This window comes from Neoarius graeffei, chromosome 26, assembly GCF_027579695.1.
Source record: "Neoarius graeffei isolate fNeoGra1 chromosome 26, fNeoGra1.pri, whole genome shotgun sequence".
Lineage (NCBI taxonomy): Eukaryota > Metazoa > Chordata > Actinopteri > Siluriformes > Ariidae > Neoarius > Neoarius graeffei.
The window spans coordinates 39,015,539-39,039,097 of record NC_083594.1 but is presented as its reverse complement, the minus strand read 5'-3'; the positions used below and the strand labels follow the sequence as shown (position 1 = coordinate 39,039,097).

The 23,559-nt window shown below is 41.0% G+C and overlaps 1 protein-coding gene across 8 annotated transcripts in view; it reads right to left on the bottom strand.

The window, feature by feature from the left end:
- Positions 1–23,559, bottom strand: part of atp2b4 (ATPase plasma membrane Ca2+ transporting 4) — a 289,912-nt gene that overhangs the window by 102,352 nt on the left and 164,001 nt on the right. For all 8 annotated transcript variants that reach the window (XM_060910085.1, XM_060910082.1, XM_060910090.1 and 5 more), the window contains 3 exons: positions 23,382–23,559; positions 10,723–10,980; positions 4,317–4,442 (listed from right to left, as the gene is read on the bottom strand). The exon at positions 23,382–23,559 is cut by the window's right edge and continues 20 nt beyond it. In XM_060910085.1, coding sequence (XP_060766068.1) covers positions 4,317–4,442; positions 10,723–10,980; positions 23,382–23,559 — 562 coding nt within the window. The remainder of the gene's footprint in view (positions 1–4,316; positions 4,443–10,722; positions 10,981–23,381) is intronic.

Genomic DNA, 23,559 nt, shown 5'->3' with positions numbered 1-23,559 from the left:
CGGTTAATACCGGTTTTTATTTCGTTCCTCAAAGTTTCCGTAGCCTACAAATAAAAAAGTCATTCTTCTCCTGCGCAAGTTTCTATGACCCGCTGGGGTTCACTTTGTGTGACGTTCGCTGACTGAATGGAGAGAGCGGGAGGGTGGACTACTATCACGTCTCCACATCTTAAATAAGAGGTAAATATTGCAGTCTATCGTTATTCAAAAACGTAAATTTCAAACACGATATCAATATATTTGTCCACGTTAATGAGAGGCTCGCGAACATTAAATGACGCTAACCTCTGTTAGCCTATCAATGCATAGGGCCTGACTAGCCTTTGGTAACACACTAAACGAATTATCTTTCATTTTTGGCACTTTTTCTGTTTGTGTAGATGGGAAGACATACTGAGAATCCAAATCGCCAACATTTGAAATAATAATTGTTTTGAATTATTTCTTGTCTTATTTAATGAAGGTTGTAATAGAATTAGCCTACATTTGGCTTAAGCTGGATGAGACAGAGACATAATTTTATAGCCATTTGTTAAACAGCTGACAGGGAACGTAGTTAACCGTTCCGGGAACGAAATTTTTTTGTTCTAACCGGTTCGGGAACGTCTATTTAATGGTGAAACCCAAAACCGGAAACGTTAAAATTCCGTTTCTGTTCGGAACGAACCAATAGGAAAAAAATTCTGGTTCAAAGCCCTGGTTTGTACACACCTTATTCAGTGGTTTTTCTATATTTTTATTATTTTTAATAAAAATATAATTAAAAGACACTTCATGTCTTATGATGGGTAATGACAGACTGTGGTGTAGTGGTTAGCACTGTTGCCTCACAGCAAGAAGGTTCTAGGTTTGAGCCTAGTGGCAGACGGGGGCCTTTCTGTGTGGAGTTTACATGTTCTCCCTGTGTCTGTGTGGGTTTCCTCCGGTTCCTCCACAGTCCAAAGACATGCAGGTTAGGCTAACTGGTGGCTCTAAATTGACCGTAGGTGTGAATGTGAATGGTTGTTTGTCTCTCTGTGTCAGCCCTGTGATGATCTGGTGACTTGTCCAGGGTGCACCCCGCCTCTTGCCCATAGTCAGCTGGGATAGGCTCCAGCTTGCCAGCGACCCTGCACAGGATAAGCGGTTATGGATAATGGACGGATGGAATGATGGATGTTGTTTCTCTTTACTTAGTTGAGCCGTTCTTGACAGAATATGGATTACTACAGTTGTGGAATAGGGCTATTTATTGTATTATTATTATTATTATTATTATTAACTATTTACTATTTGATCTCAAACGCATTAAGAAGGCAAGACATTGCACTAATTAACTTTTGATGAGGCACACCTATTAAGTGAAAAGCATTTCAGGTGACTACATCATGAAGCTGGTTAAGATAAAGCCAATAGTGTGCAAAGCGTCATCAAGGTACACGCTGGCTACATTGAAGAATCTAAAATATGAAACATTTTGTTTTTAAAAATTTTTTTTTTGCTTACCACATAATCCCATATAATATTCCATATATTATTTCATAGTGTTGATGTCTTCTGTATTGTTCTACAACATGAAAAGAAAAAGTCAAAATACAGAAAAAACGATGAATGAGTTGGTGTCTCCAAACTTTTGACTGGTACCAGCTGCATATTGGCCATCACATTTTAGTGGACATGCTTGAAAACATGTCAAGGCAGACAAGTTCCTACTTGACAAACAGAGATTCTTCAGAACCTTAAGTGGTGCAATATGGTCCTACAAGGTTCAGTTTCAGGCCCTTGTTATTTTCTCTTTATGTCCAATTGCTCGTCAGCTCTGCACGAGCTGTAATATTTCAGCATCACAGCTACATAAAATGGAAGACCTTGGTGAAGACATAAGCTTGGATAAACAGAAATTTCTTTCACCTGAACTCTTTCATAGAAATACTGATATTAGGTACAAGTCTGCCATAGTTGCACATTGACTACAAAGTCCTGCTTACAACATTTAATACTGCATTCATTCATTCCTTCATTTGCATTAACTGCTTTATCCCAGGCTGGCAGTACTTGAGTCCGACTCATGCCCTAATTTTAAGAACTTGTGACTTGACTCGGACTCGAGCCCTGATGACTCGGACTCGTGCCCTGATGACTCGGACTCGTGCATTAACTGCATTCGGACTCATAAATTGGAGACGAGGACTCTGATTTTTTTTCTTTATTTTTTTGTAACATGCCATAATAATTTCGCATAAGATATTTATATTCGACATTAATTTTTATACTAATTTCATACAAGAGAATGCACATTCACCTGTTCATACATCATGTTCAGGAACAAACTAACGTTAATGGCGCTAAAATGCCTGGAGAGACGCCACTAGGATTGTCCGCTTTGCTTACACAGACTTCTCGTGCAGTGGGGAAAAAATGCACTGCTGTGTGTTCCATATGTAGAAGAACTATCAAGGAGATGACAGGGACGACCTCGAACTTCAATCGTCATTTGGCAAGACTCCACCCAGAGAAGTGACACGCTATGTTCATTGCTCTGTTGATAGCAGGGCTTGCTTGCTGACCAATGAACTAGAGAGCGTTAACCCTTTCTCATGTTATTTGCCTTGCTGATAGTGGACGGGGCTTGCTGAGCGATGAACAAGCTTTTTATCTGCAGCCTATTAACTAAAATGGGGCAGTCAAGCAGTAACATTAGTCCAACACTGTAGCAGAGATGGTTTCATATAAAGGCAGCAAAAGCCACCGTCAAATGGTGCGGTTGGAGTCTTGTTCTCAGACTCGACTTAAAATTTTCTTTAATGACTTGCACTTGAACAGTGGGGACTCGAGACTGGACTCGAGTGTCGTGGCTCAGGCGGATAAGGCGCCATGCCATAAATCCGGGGACCCGGGTTCGATTCCGGCCCGAGGTCATTTCCCGATCCCTCCCCGTCTCTCTCTCCTGCTCATTTCCTGTCTCTACACTGTCCTATCCAATAAAGGTGAAAAAAGCCAAAAAAAAAAAAAACAATAAGGGTGGTTTAATTCATTAATACTTTGGGGAAAAGAACCAGCTAAGTTTCTCTGAAAGTAATACAAGCAATTAAATTAATAATTGTAGGAATTGATAGGGTTGGATTGATAGGGTTGGTCAAAGTGAGAATGAGCACCATACAAAAAACAAAACATTACCACTTTAAATAAACATCTTGACCAGCTCAAGTGGTCAAAAGATGTTTTCTTAGATCACCTCAAAACGGTGAAATATTGTTCGAGGACATAACAAATGCTAGTTCAAAAGGCGCTTCATTAAAATGTAGATTAGGAACATCCTTGGTGAACCTGGCCTATTCATCATTCTTCGGTCTTTTATCCCATTAAATGTCATCTTCATAGTTGGCCGTAATTTCAGTAGATTCTTGATTAATTCATTATGCATTGTAGATTCTTTCATTAATGTAGCCATACTTAAAGGGGAACTGAAGGCAAATTTTTTTATTATCAAAATTCCATTTCTCATTTTATTAAATATAGGGATGCATTTTTGATCGCTATTTTGTCACTGCTATAGCAAGTTATGAGTGTTTGAAATATGCTCTGTAATATATCAGTCCATATGTCAAAGCAATGGCCGTAAATGAGATTCATTGAGACCTGTGCGAGACATCATAGGACGGAAGTAAAACGTATAGCAGAAATCAAAGTGACCAATATCTGGCAACGTTGTCAAAAGACACGCGCGCCCTCTTTCGAATGCTGATGTAATCAAGCTGGAAGTTTTGTTTGTTTTGATAGCAATCAGGAAAGTTTGAAAAAAGTAGGCAGTAATCGTCATTTAAACTCGTTTTTGTGCAATACTTCGTTTGGAAAACAGTTTTCAAAATGGCGGCACTGACACCTGGCTGACACTTCATGTTTCGAAGTCTCGCACAAGTCTTGTGAAGATCGCGTGGATAAGTGACGCCTGCCGTGGACCAAACAAACTAAATTCAACACGGCTAAAAACCGAATAGGCCGATAAGTATAACATTTATTTGCAATTAGTTGCCAATACGAGTCACGATATAAGGTTACTAAAACCGAAAACGTCATTGAATAACACGTTAAGAAATAAAGCAAGTTTAAAAATGACTTCAGTTCTCCTTTAATACTTTTTACCAAGTGTGTGTGTGTGTGTGTGTGTACTATAGTGTCACATGTAATTTAAGGTAATGCTATATGAAAATGTAAAAATGCAGATACTGTGATATTCCAGAAACTAGAATATTAGTTAGGATGGCTATCGCACTAACTATTTCACACATTTCCATCCCTAATGTAGACTAAAAAGTCCTAAACTAACAGGTACTCACCAGATAATAGCATTGGATCTTTCTCAAGAGACTTCTTTACTTGATCTGACTCTCCGGTCAGGGAGCTCTCATCGATCTTCAAGTCATTGCCTTGGATCAGAATCCCATCAGCAGGAAGGAGGTCACCTGAGGACATAGCGAATGATGAGCCTTGTGTTTTCTCTTTGAATAATGAATGTCCAACTGACTCATGCAAAGTCTTAAATTTATGGGTACAAAACAGGAAAATTTTATCTCGCACACACACAGAGGATATTACACGGTTGCGTGAAGATATGAAGTTTATCATCGAGTGGTGAACATATTTCATGACAGCGCGAAGCAAACGAGTGAAATATTTGTCAACACGAGACGATAAACTTCATATCTTCAAGCCGATGTGTAATATTCTTTTTATTATATAGACATCCACAAAAAACCCCCCGCAATTTAAATCAAAAGAATTTTAATTTTGAACAGATTTGCCATTTTCACAACATGTGTCAATTCAGTGGGAAAACGTTGGAAGTGACGTCATCGATATTCTCACGAGCGAAGATATGGCAAATGTGTTACTCAAGTCTCAGATGTAGTTTGTACGAAAACTACGAATGGCATATTTTCCAGTAAAACACTAGTGTCTGTATAATATATATGAATTAGATTACGTATGTTATAAAATAAAATATCAAATAATGTGCTGAATTTGTATGTTTTTATATTTAAAACAAGAAAGACCAAGTTCCCTTAGTGTTCCATGTTCGTGGAATAGATCTCTTGACCACCTTCACCCCAGGTATGTCATGCACACAGACACACCGTGCCCTCCACAATTATTGGCACCCCATTGTACAGATTAGTAAAAAGGGTTTAAAAAAAAATGCACCTTTTGATGAAGTTGCGTCATCTCACACTGAAAAAAATGAGAAAAATCCAACCTTTATTTCAAATACATTTTTTCAGAGAAAAACAAATCCCTCATCAAGAACTATTTTTCACAAAAACACATTCCACTATGATTAGCACCCCTGCATTTATTTTGTAAAACCTGCCTTTGCCAGTAAAACAGCACAGAGTCTTCTCCTATAACATTTTATAAGGTTGGAGAGACAGAGCAGGACGTCATCCTCTTTACACAATCTCTCCAGATCATCCAGGGTCCTCGGCCCTCTCTTGTGCACTCTCCTGTTCAACTTACCCCACAGGTTTTCAATGTTATTTGTTTGTGTGTTGATTTGGACATATTCTTTGGATCACTGTCCTGTTGGAAGATCTAATGATGACCCAGATTTACTTTCCTAGCAGAGGCAACCAGATTTTGATTTAAAAATGTCCTGGTATTTCATGGAGTCCATGATGCCATGTACTCTAACAAAGTTTCCAAGGGCTTTGGAGGAAAAACAGCCCAAAACCACCTTGAGTGTTTATTTCCAAAAAGCTCCATTTTTGTGACATCAGACCATGGAACACAGTTCCAGTCAAAGTTGTAGTAGCGTTTCGCAAACTTCAGGTGCTTAACTTTTGTGGTTAACTGACAGAAAAAGGTTTTTCCTAGTGTACCTTTTAAATAATCTGTTGGCATGGAGGTTGCGTTTGATGGTGGGTTTGGAGACTTGGAAAACCCAAAGATTTTACTTTTTCTTGTAATTCACCAGTCATCCTTGGGGATTTTTATTTTTTTGCCTCCCTTATCTCACTCTCACCTCACTGTACATGGGGGCAAAATAAACTTGGGTCCTCTTCCAGGCAAGTTTGTAACAGTTTCAGTTGGTGTCCACTTTTTTATTATTGTCTTAACAGTAGAAATGAACATTTTCAGAGAAACAGCTTTTTTTTTTAATAACCATTCCCTGACTTAAGGTCAGCACACTTCTCCCTCATTTGGTTTGTGTTCTCTTATCTTTCCCATGTTGATGGATGACTAAGGGAATTTGGCCTCTGCGTCACCTCATATTTGTACCCAAGTTAATCAGGAAGTCATGGATTACAGCTTGAAAGTTCCTACACGCTCCATTCAGCTCAGAAATGTACAATTTAAATGGGAAACATGCCTCAGTTACATTGTGTTCACTATAATTTCCAGGGGTGCCAATAATAATGGCAAATGGGTTTTTGTTGAAAATAATCATTTCTTGATGAGGGTTTTTTTTCTCTGAATGCATTTATTTCAACTGATGCTGGATTTTTCTCATTTTTTCAGTGTGAGAAAAAACGGTAACCCTTTTTACTAACCTTTACAAGGGGTGCTAAAAATCGAGGAGGGCACTGTACATCATACTCGCTGTATAGGTCAGTGTTGTAGTCGAGTCACTAAACCTCGAGTCCGAGTCCAGTCTCAAGCCCCCAGTGCTCAAGTCCAAGTCATTCAAGAAACTTGAGTTGAGTCCACTATTGATCCAAGTCAAGTCCAACACAAATGGCATGCTGTCATACATGCACACTCTCAAACACATTGATAGCTTTGAGTAGTGTGAAGACATATGTCCCATACCATAGCCTACAATACATTCGGAAAAAAAAAAGTCTTCTATCAGGAATGTTTAGGAAAATGCTAGTGGCACATAAGATATAAATATCTTATGCCAAATTATTACAGCATGTTATAAAAAATAAAGATCAAATCTGAGTCCTCGTTTCCAATTTACGAGTCCGAATGCAGTTAATGCATGAGTCCGAGTTGGACTCTAGTACTACAAGCCTGGTATAGACCACTTGCATGTGACGTCACAGCCGATCCAGATTGTAAACAGACGCCATCTTGTCGGTCAAACGCCATATTTCCGCCTTCTACTTCTACCTTTTCTTCTGGAAAACCCTACTATATACAATTCTACTACAACGTCAACTCCACTGAAAATCAATAAAACATAAGACGAGTGGAATTCTGTGTCCGAGTCCTTCCCTTTCAAGTGTGGGAAACCCATGATGCTCACATACACTTGACAGTAGGCTGCCACGGGACCCTGACAGGCGTGCAAAATGGATTGCTGCTATCAGGTATACCATATATACAATAATCGTGATAGACTACTGATACTTGATCTAACTGATAATATAAAATATTCAACCAGAATAGTGGATATGGTGGCGCATGATGGGATGCTGCGGCTACAAGCTCTCCCTACCTGTGCACGTTTTTTATGTTTTTTGTGTGTATTTTTGCATGTTGTTCGTCTGTACTGGACTTCAATATCCACTACAACCGTATGGACTTACTGGACATTGGTGTCCAGCAGAAAATGACGGTTTGTAGCGATTTCCATCGCATGCACAACATTCCGGACAAGATAGCGAGACCAGCGGGGTCTCCGTGGATTGTTATCGGGTCTGGCAGGCGAAGGAGGCGGCGTCGGGAGAGGAAGTAAAAGCGAGGCTGCAGAGCCGGCCTGTTGACTAAGCTCAGAAAACAGTCACTCAAACCTCCACTGCCAAGCCTCTACCTCTCCAACGCCAGATCCATGGTAAACAAGACGGACGATTTGGAATTACAGCTGGAATTACCTTATTCTATTCTATAATCGGCTGGTCAGTGCTATACTAGATACTACTGATATATCTAGTATCAGTACTAGTACTCAATACTTAAGTGACTTACCCGTCCAATGAGGATTGTTATTTTCTTGTTTACAAGATGCCACATCTGAGGGGGGCTGACAAATCCTGAATTTCTGTAAAGATAACTGTCCAGAGATTTATAAGCACGCAGTGCTTCACCACTGAACAGCGAGGGAAAGTTAATGAGGTAATTATACACATCTGGGTATTCCACCTCTGGCAGTTCAATATCCACTGACACGGTCGTGAAAACTACGTCCGGTAATCGATAAGGGTCACTAATCTGTAGGTCGTTTATTTTAGACATATATCTACTTATCTGTTCATTAGAAAAATGAGCCGTGTAGTCCGTCGGTTATATTCAGCTGTGTTGTTGACCGACAAGATGGCGGCTGTTTACATTCCAGCCGGGATTCGGTCACGTGACTGCAAGAGGTCTATAGGTTCATTTCTTCATGGTCATTCGAGAATGTGCTATGTTGAATCAAGCAGCATAATAATTAAAGAACGAGTGTGAAGGTGGGAAAACGTGGGAGCGAAACTCAAACAATGATATTCAGGAAACAGAAGCCATAAAGAGAAAGCTGGAGGAAAGAGAGCAAGACCATCAAGAGGATATTGGATTGACAGAAATCGAGTGAGAGCGAGGCTGCTTGCATTTGGCCACCATGGAGACGGCGCTCTCCTGTGGATCTCTGGTGACTCACTTATGCCTGCTAGCATGAGTCATAACCGCGCTAGGGCAGAAACAAGATTCTCAGCCCTCCAGACATATATATAATACGTTACTATTGCTGGTATGCAGCCTCAAGCTTGTTTCTAAGATGAAAAGAAACTAAAAATCATGAAGAAGAGCCGGATATGACTTGGAATTAAGTGAGATTTAGAAATGGCATGCGTTTCACGTAGAGCCAGAGGAAATGCTACTTCCAGACACCACGTTTGCAGCTGTTATATAACCTACAGTGGATATACAAAGTGTACACACCCCGTTAAAATGATAGGTTTTTCTGATGTAAAAAAAATGAGACCACGGTAAATAATTTCAAAACTTTTTCCACTTTTAATGTGACCTATAACCTGTACAATTCAATTGAAAAACAAACATCTGTTTCAGGGGGAAAACACACACAAAAAAATAAAAACCATACAATAAGCTGGTTGCAAAAGTGTGCACACCCTTAAATTAATACTTGACTTAAGCACCTTTTGATTTAATTACAGCATTCAGTCTTTTTGGGTCGGAGTCTATCAGCCTGCCACATCTAGACTTGGCAATATTTGCCCACTCTTCCTCGCAAAAGTGCTCCATATCTGTCAGATTGCGAGGGCATCTCTTGTGCACAGCCCTCTTCAGGTCACCCCACAGATTTTCAATTGGATTTAGGTCTGGGCTCTGGCTGGGCCGTTCCAAAACTTTTTTTGAGGTCAATGTCATGCTAAAAGATGAAAGTCATCTTCAGCTTTCTAGCAGACACCTGAAGGTGTCGGGCCAAAATTGACTGGTATTTAGAACCGTTCATAATTCCCTCCACCTTGATTAAAGCCCCTGTTCCAGCTGGAGAAAAACAACCCCAAAACATGATGCTGCCACCACCATGCTTCACCGTGGGTATGGTGTTCTTTTGGTGATGTGCAGTGTTGTTTTTGCGCCAAACGTACCTTTTGGAATTTTGGCCAAAAAGTTCAACCTTGGTTTCATCAGACCATAACACATTTTCCCACTTGCTTTTGGGAGAGTTGATGCCCATCCATCCATCCATCCCATCCATCCAATCCATCCATCACCAGGCCTGGATGTTTTTCTTTGACCCTACCTCATAGTCCAGACCATATGGAGAATACAGGAGATTGTTGTCACATGTAGTACACATCCAGTACTTTACTTTACTTATCCTCTTCATCCCGTGTGGGACATAAGGCTGCGAGTTTCCTCCACTGGGGCCTGTTCTGTGCTAAGGACTGAGCTGCATCCCAGGTGATCCCTATGGCCACTAGAGCTCTAGCCACAGTACGTCTCCATGTAGTTTTAGGATGTCCTCATTTCCTCTTCCCCTCAGGGGCCCATTGTAGGGCAACTTTGGGGATACGGTCATCCGACATCCATAGAACATGGCCCAGCCATTTTAATCTTCTGGTGGAAATTTCAGTAGACAGTTGTTTTGTGTTTGTTTTTCTGTATAGTTCTTCGTTACTGATTTTGTTAAGCCAGTAGATATTACATATTCTACGCAGACAGTTATTGTGAAATACATCGATTTTCTTCATGTCATTTTCTGTCATGTCATGATTTTATTGTTTTTTTCATCAGAAAAACCTCATCATTTTAACGGGGTGTGTACACTTTTTACTTGTATATCCACCGTATTACAGAGCACTGGTAGCTCAATGATCAGATGCTTGTGAGCTCAAGTCCTAGGACTACCCTTGCCTGGCCTGGAATGTATTCTGCCTTATTTATAAAATCACTTTGGATGATGATGTCTGTCAAATACATACGTGTCTATAGTCCACCTGAAAGTACGATTAGAAATGAAGCACACTGCACACACTGTAGCCACACTTCAACCCGAGCCACCTGTCTCTTCTGGGGTTACAGCCTGTATTCGCTGCTAGCTTATATTTAAGCACTGAACAATGTCCTCCCGCTGTACCTCATAGAGCTTCAGTGTATTTATGCGCTCAGCTCACACTCGCAGCCTCCCTTCATTACGCCATCACCTCTTTTTCTCCCACCTTTCTTACTTTCTTTTTACTTTCCATTATGATGTGACCTTGAGCAGGAGGTAATGTGTCAACATAAAATTCTTAAATAATTCTTCTGAGAGAATCACAGTCAACAAAATCACAGTCAACTTTCAACTCATCATACCATATTTGATCTGCGCGATATCTCCCACCACGATCTCAGCCACAGGGATCTGGATCACCTGACCATTGCGGATGACTGTGAACTTCTGCTCCTGCTCGATGCGACTCTGCAGCCCGCGGAACTGCTTCTCTTTGCTCCAGTCGTTAAATGCCGTCACCAAGACCACAATGATCACTGAAAACAAAATAGCAGCGCCCTCAATCCAACCTGCTTGGGCTTCACCTTCATCCTCGACACCACCAGCGGCCTGGCCACAAGCTGGAAGAAAAACAACGGAATGAAGGAATGAATAAAATAAATAAATACACACATCATAATACAATGAGTAAAGACACTGTAATGGATAAAATGCTGTTAAAATCATACATTTTTTAAAATCACAAGCATAAAAAAAAAAGAAATGAAGCATTAAACTTAGAACAGTATGGGGAGGCCAACATCGAAACAAGCTACACTCACTAACTGAATATTTAACATAGTATGTATCTAATGAAATGGACATACAGTGTCTTGCAAAAGTATTCATCCCCCTTGGTGTTTGTCCTGTTTTGTCGCATTACAAGCTGGAATTAAAATGGATTTTGGGGGGTTAGCACCATCTGATTTACACAACATGCCGACAGTTTTAAAGGTGCACGTTGTTTTATTGTGACACAAACAATAATTAAGATGGGGGAGAAAAAAAAAAAGAAATATGGTGTGTGTATAAGTATTCACTGGGATTTTTGCCCATTCCTCAAAGCAAAACTGCTCCAACTCCTTCAAGTAAGATGGGTTGTGTTGGTGTAAAACAATCTTCAAGTTATGCCACAGATTCTTAATTGGATTGAGGTCTGGGCTTTGATTAGGCCATTGCAAGACATTTACATGTTTCCCTTTAAACCATTCCAGTGTAGGTTTCACAGTATGTTTAAGGTCATTGTCTTACTGGAACGTGAGCCTTCGTCCCAGTCTCAAACCTCTGGCCGACTCAAACAGGTTTTCCTCCAGAATTGCCCTGTATTTAGTGCCATCAATCTTTCCTTCGGTCCAGACCAGCTTTCCTGTCCCTGCAGATGAAAAATATCCCCACAGCATGATGCTGCCACCACCATGCTTCACTGTAGGAATGGTGTTCTCAGGGTGTTGGGTTTGCGCCACACATGGCATTTCCCATGATGGCCAAAAAGATAAATTTTAGTCTCATTTGACCAGAGGACCTTCTTCCATGTGTTTGGGGAGTCTGCCACATGCTGTTGGGCAAACTTCAAATGGGTTTTCTTAAGGAATGACTTTTTTTCTGTCTACTCTACCATAAAGCCCCGCTTTGTGGAGTGAACAGCTTAAAGTGGTCCTATGGACAGATACTCCCATCTCCACTGTGGATCTTTGCAGCTCTTTCAGTGGTATCTTTGGTGTCTTTGTTGCATCTCTGATTAATGCCCGCCTTGACTGCTCTGAGTTTTGGTGGGCGGCCTTATCAGGTTTGTAGTGGGACATTTTGCTATAATGGATTTAATGGTGCTCTGTGGGATATTCAAAGTTTGGGATTTTTTTTTATTTTTATAACCCAACCCTGATCTATACTTTTCCACAACTTTGTCTCTGACCTGTTTGGAGGCTCCTTAGTTCTCATGTTCCTTGCTTATTAGTGTTGCAGAATCAGGGTCCTTCCAGAACAGGTTGATTTATACAGACATCATGTGACAGATCATGTGACACTTTGATTGCACACAGGTGGATCTTAATCAACTAATTATGTGACTTATGAAGTGAATTGGTTGGACCAGCTCTTATTTAGGGGTTTCATACGAAAGGGGGGTGAATACCTATGCACACTCCAGATTTCTGTTTTCCATCTTAATTATTGTTTGGTCACAATAAAACAACAATTTGCACCTTGAAAACCCATTTTCATTCCATCTTGTAATGCAACAAAACAGAACAAACACCAAGGGGGATGAATACTTTTGTAAGACACGGTAAGCCATTTTTTTGTGGCTTCAAAGAAAGCAAAGCTCTTTTGTTGCTAAAGTTAACAGACTTAAAGTTAACAGATTTAAAAAAAAAATCATCCTTGAAAGCCACAAAAAAAAAAAAAAAAACCCTTACAAAACATATATAAAATTTCCAGACTACCAGGAAAACAAAACTGGTCTGGCCACACATTAGAAGCACACACACATCCATGCACACACACACACACACACACAATGGTTGAAAGCATCTCATGTTCTGACTTCGAAAATACATTATGCATATTCTCTGAAGGGGAGGAAAAAAAAAAAACCTCACTGACCACAAGAATTATTTACTACACTGGATTAAACATCACTGACCTCATTTTCTCAACATAATTTTAAGGTCATGGTTGCATTGTGAGCCATATGGGGAAACACACAACTCTGCAGTGGCTACTTCAAACCTTTTGAGTATTAAAGAGGCCAAAGGTATGTAATGTGGTGACAAAAGATAAATCTAAAAGCAGTAAGCTGTGATAGAACATTGTTCAGATATGAGCACCCTGGGCACATCATAGCCATCCGTCCATCCTCCATCCACATTTACCAGACAACAAATTGCTCTGGAGAAAACTGCAAGACTGTCCATATTCACACAGTATGTGCGGCCCTTAAATCTTGACTGTTCAAATGAGTTGTGTTATTGTACCCGACATTAATTTTACATAAAGTTTCTACTGTCTCAAAAATGACATTTCAACCCGACTGAAATTGTTCACATTTTGTCCCATTGCTGTTATTGGAACTGAAGACTTTGCTCCAGTCCCAGTTAATCCCGCTGTCAGAAAAATGCTTAAAAAATATGAGAATTGATCCTCATCAAGAAGTCGTTACACAGCAGTGTTTTCGCACTGAATACTTGGAATCTACTATTATTCCACTCCTACTCCCATCAGCCCTTCTATGATCATGGAAATTTGCAAAGATGCCCATCAGTTTCATGTTAGCAACAAGTTAACACTGGCGAACCTCTCCACACAATTTCTACCTAACTTGGAATACAGAAATATGTTCCAGGTTTGGAGTAAATATTAGTGAGCATATCTCAGCGCTAGCGTGTCTGAATATCTACCACTTATTCAGCTTGGTCATTTCTGCTTTCCAAAGCAGCTGGTTTACAAAATGTTAGGAGTAGTGCCATGAAATAAAAACAGCACCTTTTAGAAAGCAAAAGGGTTCATTGTTTCCAAATTACAGTTTCTAGATTGGTATCTCATCCAGGGTGTATTCCCATCTCACACCCAGTGTTGCAAAGATTCCAGATCCAGCACAACTCTGACAATCCATCCATTATCCATAACTGCTTATTCTGGACAGGGTCGCAGGCAAGATGGAGCCTATCCCAGCTGACTATGGGCGAGAGGTGGGGTACACCCTGGACAAGTCACTAGATCATCGCAAGGCTGACGCATAGAGACAAACAACCATTCACACTCGCATTCAGACCTACGGTCAATTTAGAGCCACCAATTCGCCTCACCTGCATGTCTTTGGACTGTGGGGGAAACCAGAGCAAACCCATGCAGACACAGGGAAAACATGCAAACTCCACGCAGAAAGGCCCCTGTCAACCACTGGGCTGAAACCCGAAACCTTCTTGCTGTGAGGCAACAGTGCTAACCGCTACACTACCGTCCCGCCAATTACTGAAGATGAATAAATAAATAAATATTTAAATCAGGGCGGCACGGTGGTGTAGTGGTTAGCGCTGTCGCCTCACAGCAAGAAGGTCTGGGTTCGAGCCCCGTGGCCGGCGAGGGCCTTTCTGTGTGGAGTTTGCATGTTCTCCCCGTGTCCGCGTGGGTTTCCTCCGGGTGCTCCGGTTTCCCCCACAGTCCAAAGACATGCAGGTTAGGTTAACTGGTGACTCTAAATTGACCGTAGGTGTGAATGTGAGTGTGAATGGTTGTCTGTGTCTATGTGTCAGCCCTGTGATGACCTGGCGACTTGCCCAGGGTGTACCCCGCCTTTCGCCCGTAGTCAGCTGGGATAGGCTCCAGCTTGCCTGCGACCCTATAGAACAGGATAAAGCGGCTACAGATAATGAGATGAGAATATTTAAATCAAATCAATGAACGCTTACACTGCAAAAAATTATATCTTAGCAAGTGAAAACATCTTGAAAATAGTTGAAACGATCTAGCATTTCTTATTAGAAGAAAACAAGACACCAATTTTGAGATTATTAAACCTAGTTCTAGACTGCAACCAACTTATTCTAAGATGTCTTACCAAGTGTAATTATCTTACTGCACTGGCAGATTATTTCACTTGATTATAGTCTAAATGTCCTCAAATTTATTATGTTTTTCCTTATATTAGGATGGCTAGTTTTTGCAGTGTAGTTTGGCTGTTACCAGTAGTAGGGATGAGCAGGAAAATGTTTCAAGTCACTGCTCAAATAGCATTCAAATATTTAAACCGCTGCATGCACACCTGAGAAATGACATCCATGAAGCGTTAAGTGATTTATACACTGCAGTATTTGCACAGTGACCGTGGTGGCATAAAGTACACTGTTTAATAGTAGGCACATCAGGTGAAAATCCAGATTCAATCCAAATTGCTTGAAATTGCGCTCACTGAGTTCACTGAGTACTTTTTACCGAATTAAAATATATGTTTATCTGTTCTTGATAGAGTGAAAAAAAAGGCTTAATTTTTAGAAAACTGCCATAATATGTATGAGGATCACATGGTCCAAAATGAGCCTCATTAACGAATGAGATCAAATGTTTTTTCTTAATAACTTTTTCATTTGTCAAGATATTTACATGGAAATTGGCAGGCACATCGATGGTTGTATACGGAATACAAAGTTTGAAAAATTACTAAAATTAATTATGCAAATTAGTATTTAATTAGCATTAATTACACTAATTGGGCAAAAAACATTAAATCAGTACACTCTCTTCTTCAAAGTTTCACCAAATGGCTTTATTTGTGCAATATAACTGATCTTAACTCTCACTGATGCATCACAAAGAAGGAGAACTCAATGTTAATTATAAGCACTGAACGTCATTCACATCTACCATTCTCTATCAAAATAAAAAAAGGAATAAAATAATATTTCTAATATCCTTTTTGTGCTCTGTAGGCCTTTGTATTTCTAAGTAGGGCCTACTAGTGTTTATATGAAAGAATATAACTGATTATTTCAATTAATATTCACAGCTTTTAAGGCTAACCTTGAAAAAAAAAAAAAACTTTGAGCCACATCCAATAAATAATACCATTTAACTGAACTGAAATAGACACTCGCGTTTCTGACCTTCGGGTTTTTAAAATCTCATTCCGACCACCAAGATCTCAATATCTTTCATCAAAACAACTACAGTTATATTCTAAAATAGTTATTTATTTCCATGAGTCAGTTTGATTTGAACAAATAAGTAGGTAAAGCTATGAAAACTCACTTCAAAGTCTCCCGTGAATCAGAACATCAAAACTAGCTGATGGAAACTTGTGCTGAAAACTTCATCAGAAACAGTGAGAGCCAGAGAACATCCCAATAAAAGTTATATGATTGATATTCACAAGTAATCTAGTCGGAAACCGATCAGGAGAGAGAGCGAGCCTGAGCATTTTCCAGTGACTCAAAAAGCACCGGCAGTTTCCCAACGTCCCGTGAGCAGAGTTTTTACTCTGTTGTTCCAACTTCAACCTGCCGTTACTCCCAAAGTACTGAACAGATCTTAACGAGATAAATTTCTTTGGAAAGTAGAGATTATCGGCTTTTTAATAATATTATTCACAATAGAACATATTCAAGAGTTAAGCAATGACAGATTTGGAAACTTAGATGAGCGTCAGCATGCACAATTTTCACAGCACGGCTAGCAAGCGTCTGATATACTGACTAAAAGCTCAAATCTGACCTGCTTTCAAAATGAACCACTGATGTAGCGCCACTGTATGAAATGTGACAACAAGCATCTCAGTTCGTCAAGGCATGGACAAAATAATGCTCTTTATTTACCAGCACTGAATCGTTTACACTTTCACCATAACACTGGACCCAGGATGTGATAAGATGGGTTTATACAAGCTTTTAACTATGCATATACAGTTCATTCAAACCGTTAATACTGTGATGCGTGCACATGGAGCAGTACCAAAATTAAGTTGGGACAGCATCCACGGCTTTCCTGAGAGAGACAATGGGGGTCACCATGACACCCGCCTCTCCTGGATGTCGGTCTTTGAGTTCCGGTTTATCCAAGCAGCTTATCCAATCCTGTTTTAGTCAGAGGATAACGTCTTTTTAAATTATACCTTTTTCTGGTTCAACGTGTGCCATCGTCAGGTGCACAAACAACTCACGAAAGCTTAAAGATTTTATGAACGGAATCTGTTTTGAGCACAAACGGACTCGCAAGACATGTTGTCCAGCACCATACACCACTCATCTGTACATGCAATTCCTGTCTTTCCACTATTGGACCTGAAATCACATCACATCATCACATCACATTATCTCTAGCCGCTTTATCCTTCTACAGGGTCGCAGGCAAGCTGGAGCCTATCCCAGCTGACTACAGGCGAAAGGCGGGGTACACCCTGGACAAGTCGCCAGGTCATCACAGGGCTGACACATAGACACAGACAACCATTCACACTCACATTCACACCTACGGTCAATTTAGAGTCACCAGTTAACCTAACCTGCATGTCTTTGGACTGTGGGGGAAACCGGAGCACCCGGAGGAAACCCACGCGGACACGGGGAGAACATGCAAACTCCGCACAGAAAGGCCCTCGCCGGCCCCGGGGCTCGAACCCAGGACCTTCTTGCTGTGAGGCGACAGCGCTAACCACTACACCACCGTGCCGCCCGGACCTGAAATCAACAACGTTAATTCTATGTACAGTGCTCAGCGTAAATGAGTGCACCCCCTTTGAAAACTAACATTTTAAACAATATCTCAATGAACACAAACAATTTCCAAAATGTTGACAAGACAAAGTTTAATATAACATCTGTTTAACTTATAACGTGAAAGTAAGGTTAATAATATAACTTAGATTACACATTTTTCAGTTTTACTCAAATTAGGGTGGTGCAAAAATGAGTACACCCCACAACAAAAACTACTACATCTAGTACTTTGTATGGCCTCCATGATTTTTAATGACAGCACCAAGTCTTCTAGGCATGGAATGAACAAGTTGGCGACATTTTGCAACATCAATCTTTTTCCATTCTTCAACAATGACCTCTTTTAGTGACTGGATGCTGGATGGAGAGTGATGCTCAACTTGTCTCTTCAAAATTCCCCAAAGAAAATAATTTCTTTACACCACAAAGGTGAAGGCTACAAGATGATCAGCAAAGCTTTACTTATCAGTCAGAATACTGTAGCAAAAGTGGTACAAAAATTTAAGAAAGATGGAACTGCAACCATCTCACAGAGATGTCCAGGTTGTTCACGGAAGTTAACACCTCGACAGGAGCATCTTCTGATAAGAAGGGTTGAAGAAAATCAGCATGCAAGTTCACTGCAGTTATCTAAAGAAGTAGAAAGCCAAACTGGGGTGACTATTTCCTGTGACACAATACGGCGTACACTGCAGAGGAATGGCATGCATGGATGCCGTCCACGAAAGAAGCTTCTCCTAAAGCTCAGGCACAAAAAAGCCAGCCTAGAGTTTGCCAGGGCCCATGCTGACAAAGATGAAGACTACTGGGACTCTATACTCTGGAGTGATGAGACCAAGATAAATGTTTTTGGAACTGATGGCTTCAAAACTGTATGGTGTCGCAAAGGTGAGGAATACAAAGAAAAATGCATGGTGCCTACAGTGAAACATGGTGGTGGCAGTGTCCTTATGTGGGGCTGCATGAGTGCTGCTGGTGTCGGGGAGCTGCATTTCATTGATGGCATCATGAATTCACAGATCTATTGCTCCTTACTGAAAGAGAAGATGCTACCATCACTCCGTGCCCTTGGTCGTCGTGCACTTTTCCAACACAATAATAATCCTAAACACACATCTAAGGCCACTGTTGGATTTCTGAAGAAGAACAGGGTGAAAGTGATTCAGTGGTCAAGTCTGCCTCCTGATCTGAACCCAATCGAACACCTATGGGGAATTCTGAAGAGACAAGTTGAGCATCACTCTCCATCCAGCATCCAGTCACTAAAATTGTTGAAGAATGGAAAAAGATTGATGTTGCAAAATGCCGCCAACTTGTTCATTCCATGCCTAGAAGACTTGGTGATGTCATTAAAAATCATGGAGGCCATACAAAGTACTAGATGTAGTAGTTTTTGTTGTGGGGTGTACTCATTTTTGCACCACCCTAATTTGAGTAAAACTGAAAAAATATGTAATCTAAAGGGGTGTTCACACGGCAACTTTTACTCCAGTGTAGCACTGGGGCTGCCCCGGTAGAGCGTTCACACGGTACAAAGTTATACCGGTGTAGCCCCTGAAAGTTGCTTAAACCGGTGCAAATCTAACCCTGCTCGGGAGGTGGTTTAAGAAATTTACTCCGGAGTAAATGCTAGTTTGCGGGGCAGCACCGATATAAAATGGGACGTCTGAACGCTACAGGGGTAGACTTGCTACGCGCGAGGAGAGTTGATTACATACGGGCATTGCATAATTTGCATTCTGGTATTTTGCACTTCCAAAATGGCGAATATCAACAACAACAGAACTGCGTGTCTTCCAGTGTTGCCAGATTGGGCGGTTTTAAGTGCATTTTGGAGGATTTGAACATACTTTGGGCTGGAAAACGTCAGCAGTATCTGGCAACACTGGTGTCTTCATCCACGTTGTTTTCCCGGCGCTTGGTGATGCCATGACAACCGGGAAAAGGAAGTACATTTTCACGCATGCGCATATTTCATTTCCGCATTATTACTATTGTATAGCACGGTCGCAAAAACTGCCGTGTGAACGCAAGTGGGGCTGCACTGGTGCTAACACGCTTCTCTCTAGTAAGCAGGTTTGTGACGTGTGAACGCTCCACAAAATTTACACCGGTGTAAGATCTATCGCAACAAAATACATCGGTGCAGCATCGATGCAAATATGTGCCGTGTGAACACCCCTTATTAACCTTACTTTCACGTTATAAGTTAAACAGATGTTATATTAAACTTTGTCTTGTCAACATTTTGGAAATTGTTTGTGTTCATTGAGATATTGTTTAAAATGTTCCTTTTCAAAGGGGGTGGACTCATTTACGCTGAGCACTCAAATTGTTGTGTAGATATTGTACGTTCTTCCAACATTACACGACGTTACCGTCATTTAGCTGACGTTTTTATTCAAAGTGACTAACAATAAGGGCATGTAGCCAAGAAAATCCAAGAGCGACCAGTGCTGAAGTACTAGTGTCAACAAACAGCCTATAAATACCATCCAATATCTGGAATAACCAGGGTAGTTAAGAAGTTGAAGCAGCTTGGACAAATACATAGACAAGGAATTCTTTAAGTATGGTGTGTTTATTGTTTCCAAAGATTGACAGCATTTGCATCTGCATTAAATTGGTGAGCCTACCGGTATGCTTCTCTCTCAGCTTTTGCTTATTGAGCCTATACAAGAGAAATTACGGTACAGTAGGCTGGTAGAGTTCTGTTAAACTAAATCTAAGTGTTTATGGTTAATATGGTTATGGTATTTGGCAGACGCTTTTGTCCAAAGCAACTTACAATATATAAGCACTACATTTTTAGTAAACCAATACAATAATACAAATCACTCTACTCTGACATAGCCTACCTTCCAGATGATAGCTGCTGCATAGCTGCAAGATTTCCCTTGTTTTTGCTCTGGCTAAGTTCTAAGTTCAACCTCAGCATTTAAGCAAACAAACTCGCCCTCTCTTTTACACATAATTTTGCCAATTTTATTACCGTGTAGATAATTGTACACCTCCGTGCTTTTATAGTTCCTTTGCTCCTCGCAATCAACGCCCTCATTCAGAATAAAGTAACGGACAATGTCAATGTAGCTGACGTCGGGCCACAACTTCATGTCGTCTATCCATTCCATGAGGGTAGACAGATGGGGCCCTTTGATCATATCCCGAGAGCACGTCAAAAAAAAAAAAAATCAGACCTCTGTAACCATCTTTTAGTCATCTTTGATCTTAACTACCTAGCAGTTAGCATTAGCGACAAACGTCAACACGGTGGAGCTGAAGAAAGATACCAGCATCTGCTATGACGCAGCAATGAATCATGGGAAAGGTCAGAGTTCGGGAAAGTTGTGGATAGGAATGTATGTATGCGATAAAAATCGCATGCATGTGTGCCATTCTAGACCACTTTTAAATGAACTGATTTTCCTGCAGCGGTTAGTATTTGAATTAAACCTCATCTAGCCTTCAAACCTCCCGAAAGGTCTGTTTTGTGTAGTAACATTCTCGACCTTCTAGATTAGGAAATCTTTTTGAATGTAAATTTAAGGCACGACTCATGATAATCACTCTGTCAGAAAGGGAAGTTTTGACTCGAATCTCGTAAATGTTGTTTTTAGTTCTACAGTACATAAAGTACACAGGACACACAAAGGTGCCACTGTGCCCAAACCTTCACCTCTAGTAACGTGTCAAGCAAAACAAATCTTAAGCTCATGAGACACTTAGCCATGATAAACTGACGAGAGCTGTCCTATGACTTAAGTCTTTCAAACTTCCAGCTCATCATCATCTTAGTGATGTTGCGCATCAATGCTCATAACCTGTAGGCAGCCAAACACCTCCTCACCAATTGCAGTGAAACACAAACATGTCCAATTTACTATTTTGATTTTTAAGACTGAAGAAATTTAATTTTTATGAATAGAGACTCATCCTTAAACCGTGGACGTTATTGGCCACCCTTATTTCTTTTCAATGACAACGATCTCTCCCAACTGGACTTTCGTCAAGACCAGAAAAAGAAACATAATGGACAGGGAAGAAAACGGCAACAAATGCAAGAACATCATCATTCCCTACATTTCTCGACTATCTGGGAAACTCAGGAGGATCTTCTACAAACACAACATCCCTGTACACTTCAGACCCAGTAACACTGAGGCAGAAATTGGTCCACCCTAAGGACAGAATACCCAGACACAAACAGGACAATGTAGTGTATGCAATTCAATGCAGTGAGGAATGCACAGACTTGTACATTGGGGAAACAAAACAACCGCTTCACAGTCGTATGGCTCAACACAGGAGAGCCAGTTCCTCAGGCCAGGACTCCGCAGTCTATCTTCATCTCAATAACAAAGGACACTTGTTTCAGGACTGCAATGTACGAACGCATTTTAGCCAGAGAAGACCAGTGGTTTGAAAGAGGAGTAAAAGAAGCCATCTTTGTCAACCTGGAACAACCATCACTGAACAGAAGAGGTGGTCTGAGACACCACTTATCAGCCACCTACAATGCAGTCCTTGGCACACTTCCCAGAAAACTGAATACACATCCACACCAAGACACAGCTGACTTCAATGACTCACATGATGGCAGAGAGAGCCAACGATCCACAGCTCACCCTAACGACCTTCTAGGCTGCTCACACAGTTCACACCTGGCCTCCAGGGACCCCAATGCCTACAGGATGACTGAGAGGGTCAATAATGAGGTCATGTGACCTCAACAACTCTCCTTAGGGTTGCTTTTGGTCCACTAGAGGATAAATACGGTACCTGTCCACCAGTCAGACAGAACCGAAGAAGCCTTTCGGATGAAAGGTGAAATGTCTCATACCACTTTTCCACCAAATCAGTTCCAGGGCTGGTTTGGGGCCAGTGCTGGTGCTGGTTCACAACTCGTTCAACTTGCGAGCCAGCTGAGAACCAGTTTGCTTTTCCATAGCTCGCGGTGCTAAGGGAAGCCACGTCATTACGTCGCTGTATACGTCAGTTACGTCGCTACGTTTGCATAAACCTTGGCGCGAATAACGAAGCAAAAACAACACAGAAGAAGCAGCAGCAGCAGCAGCAACAACAACAATAATAATAATAATGATGACTTCGCATTTGTACAGCTGCTGCTTCTCATTGCTTAAAAATGGCGATCTTTCGCGGTCTTGTTATTGTTGTTGGTCTTAACAACTCGGGGCCCCCCCGCTGACGTAAGCGGTTCTTTCCTCTGGCCCAACAAAGAGTTGGCGCTAGCCTGGAACCGGTTTTTCTGGCCCCAGGGCCAGTTCTTTGTCAGTGGAAACAGAAAACCCGGTTCCAAACTAAGCACTGGCCCTGAACCAGCCCTGGAACTGCTTTGGTGGAAAAGGGGCATCAGAGGATTTCAAGCAAGTCCAGTTGCTTTCTTTAGCACCTACGGTTTACGATAACTTGGATGACTGAGAACTTTCACAGACACCTACCTCTATGATAAAAGTTGTTTCACTGACTACTTTGTGACTAACGTTTGCAAAAATCAGGAATTAAATTTCATGTTTAGTTCTGGCCCTTCCTCACATTTGTGTGCGTTCAAACTTGCTTCTGAAAACCTAATGGCACTTAAATTACTGTCAGATTCGTTTAACAGCTTGGATTGGCTTCTGACTCTCTGTCGTCTTTGGATAAAAGTTTCCGCCAAATCAATAAATGCAAATCCAGTTGTCTAACTTTGTAATTATCCCTAAGCTCAACATAGTGCAAAATGTTGTGAAGTACTGCTGAAATGTTGTTTTCGTTCTCACCATGACTGTCATCTCCTTTTGGGTGGTAGAAGGACAGGCCCAAAGAAATGATGGCAGCTATCTCCAAGATGATGAGTGTGACGTCCTGCAACGCTTCCCACACCAACTGCAGGAAGGTCTTGGGCTTTTTAGGAGGGATGAAGTTCCTGCCGAAGGCCGTGTGGCGCTTTTCCAAGTC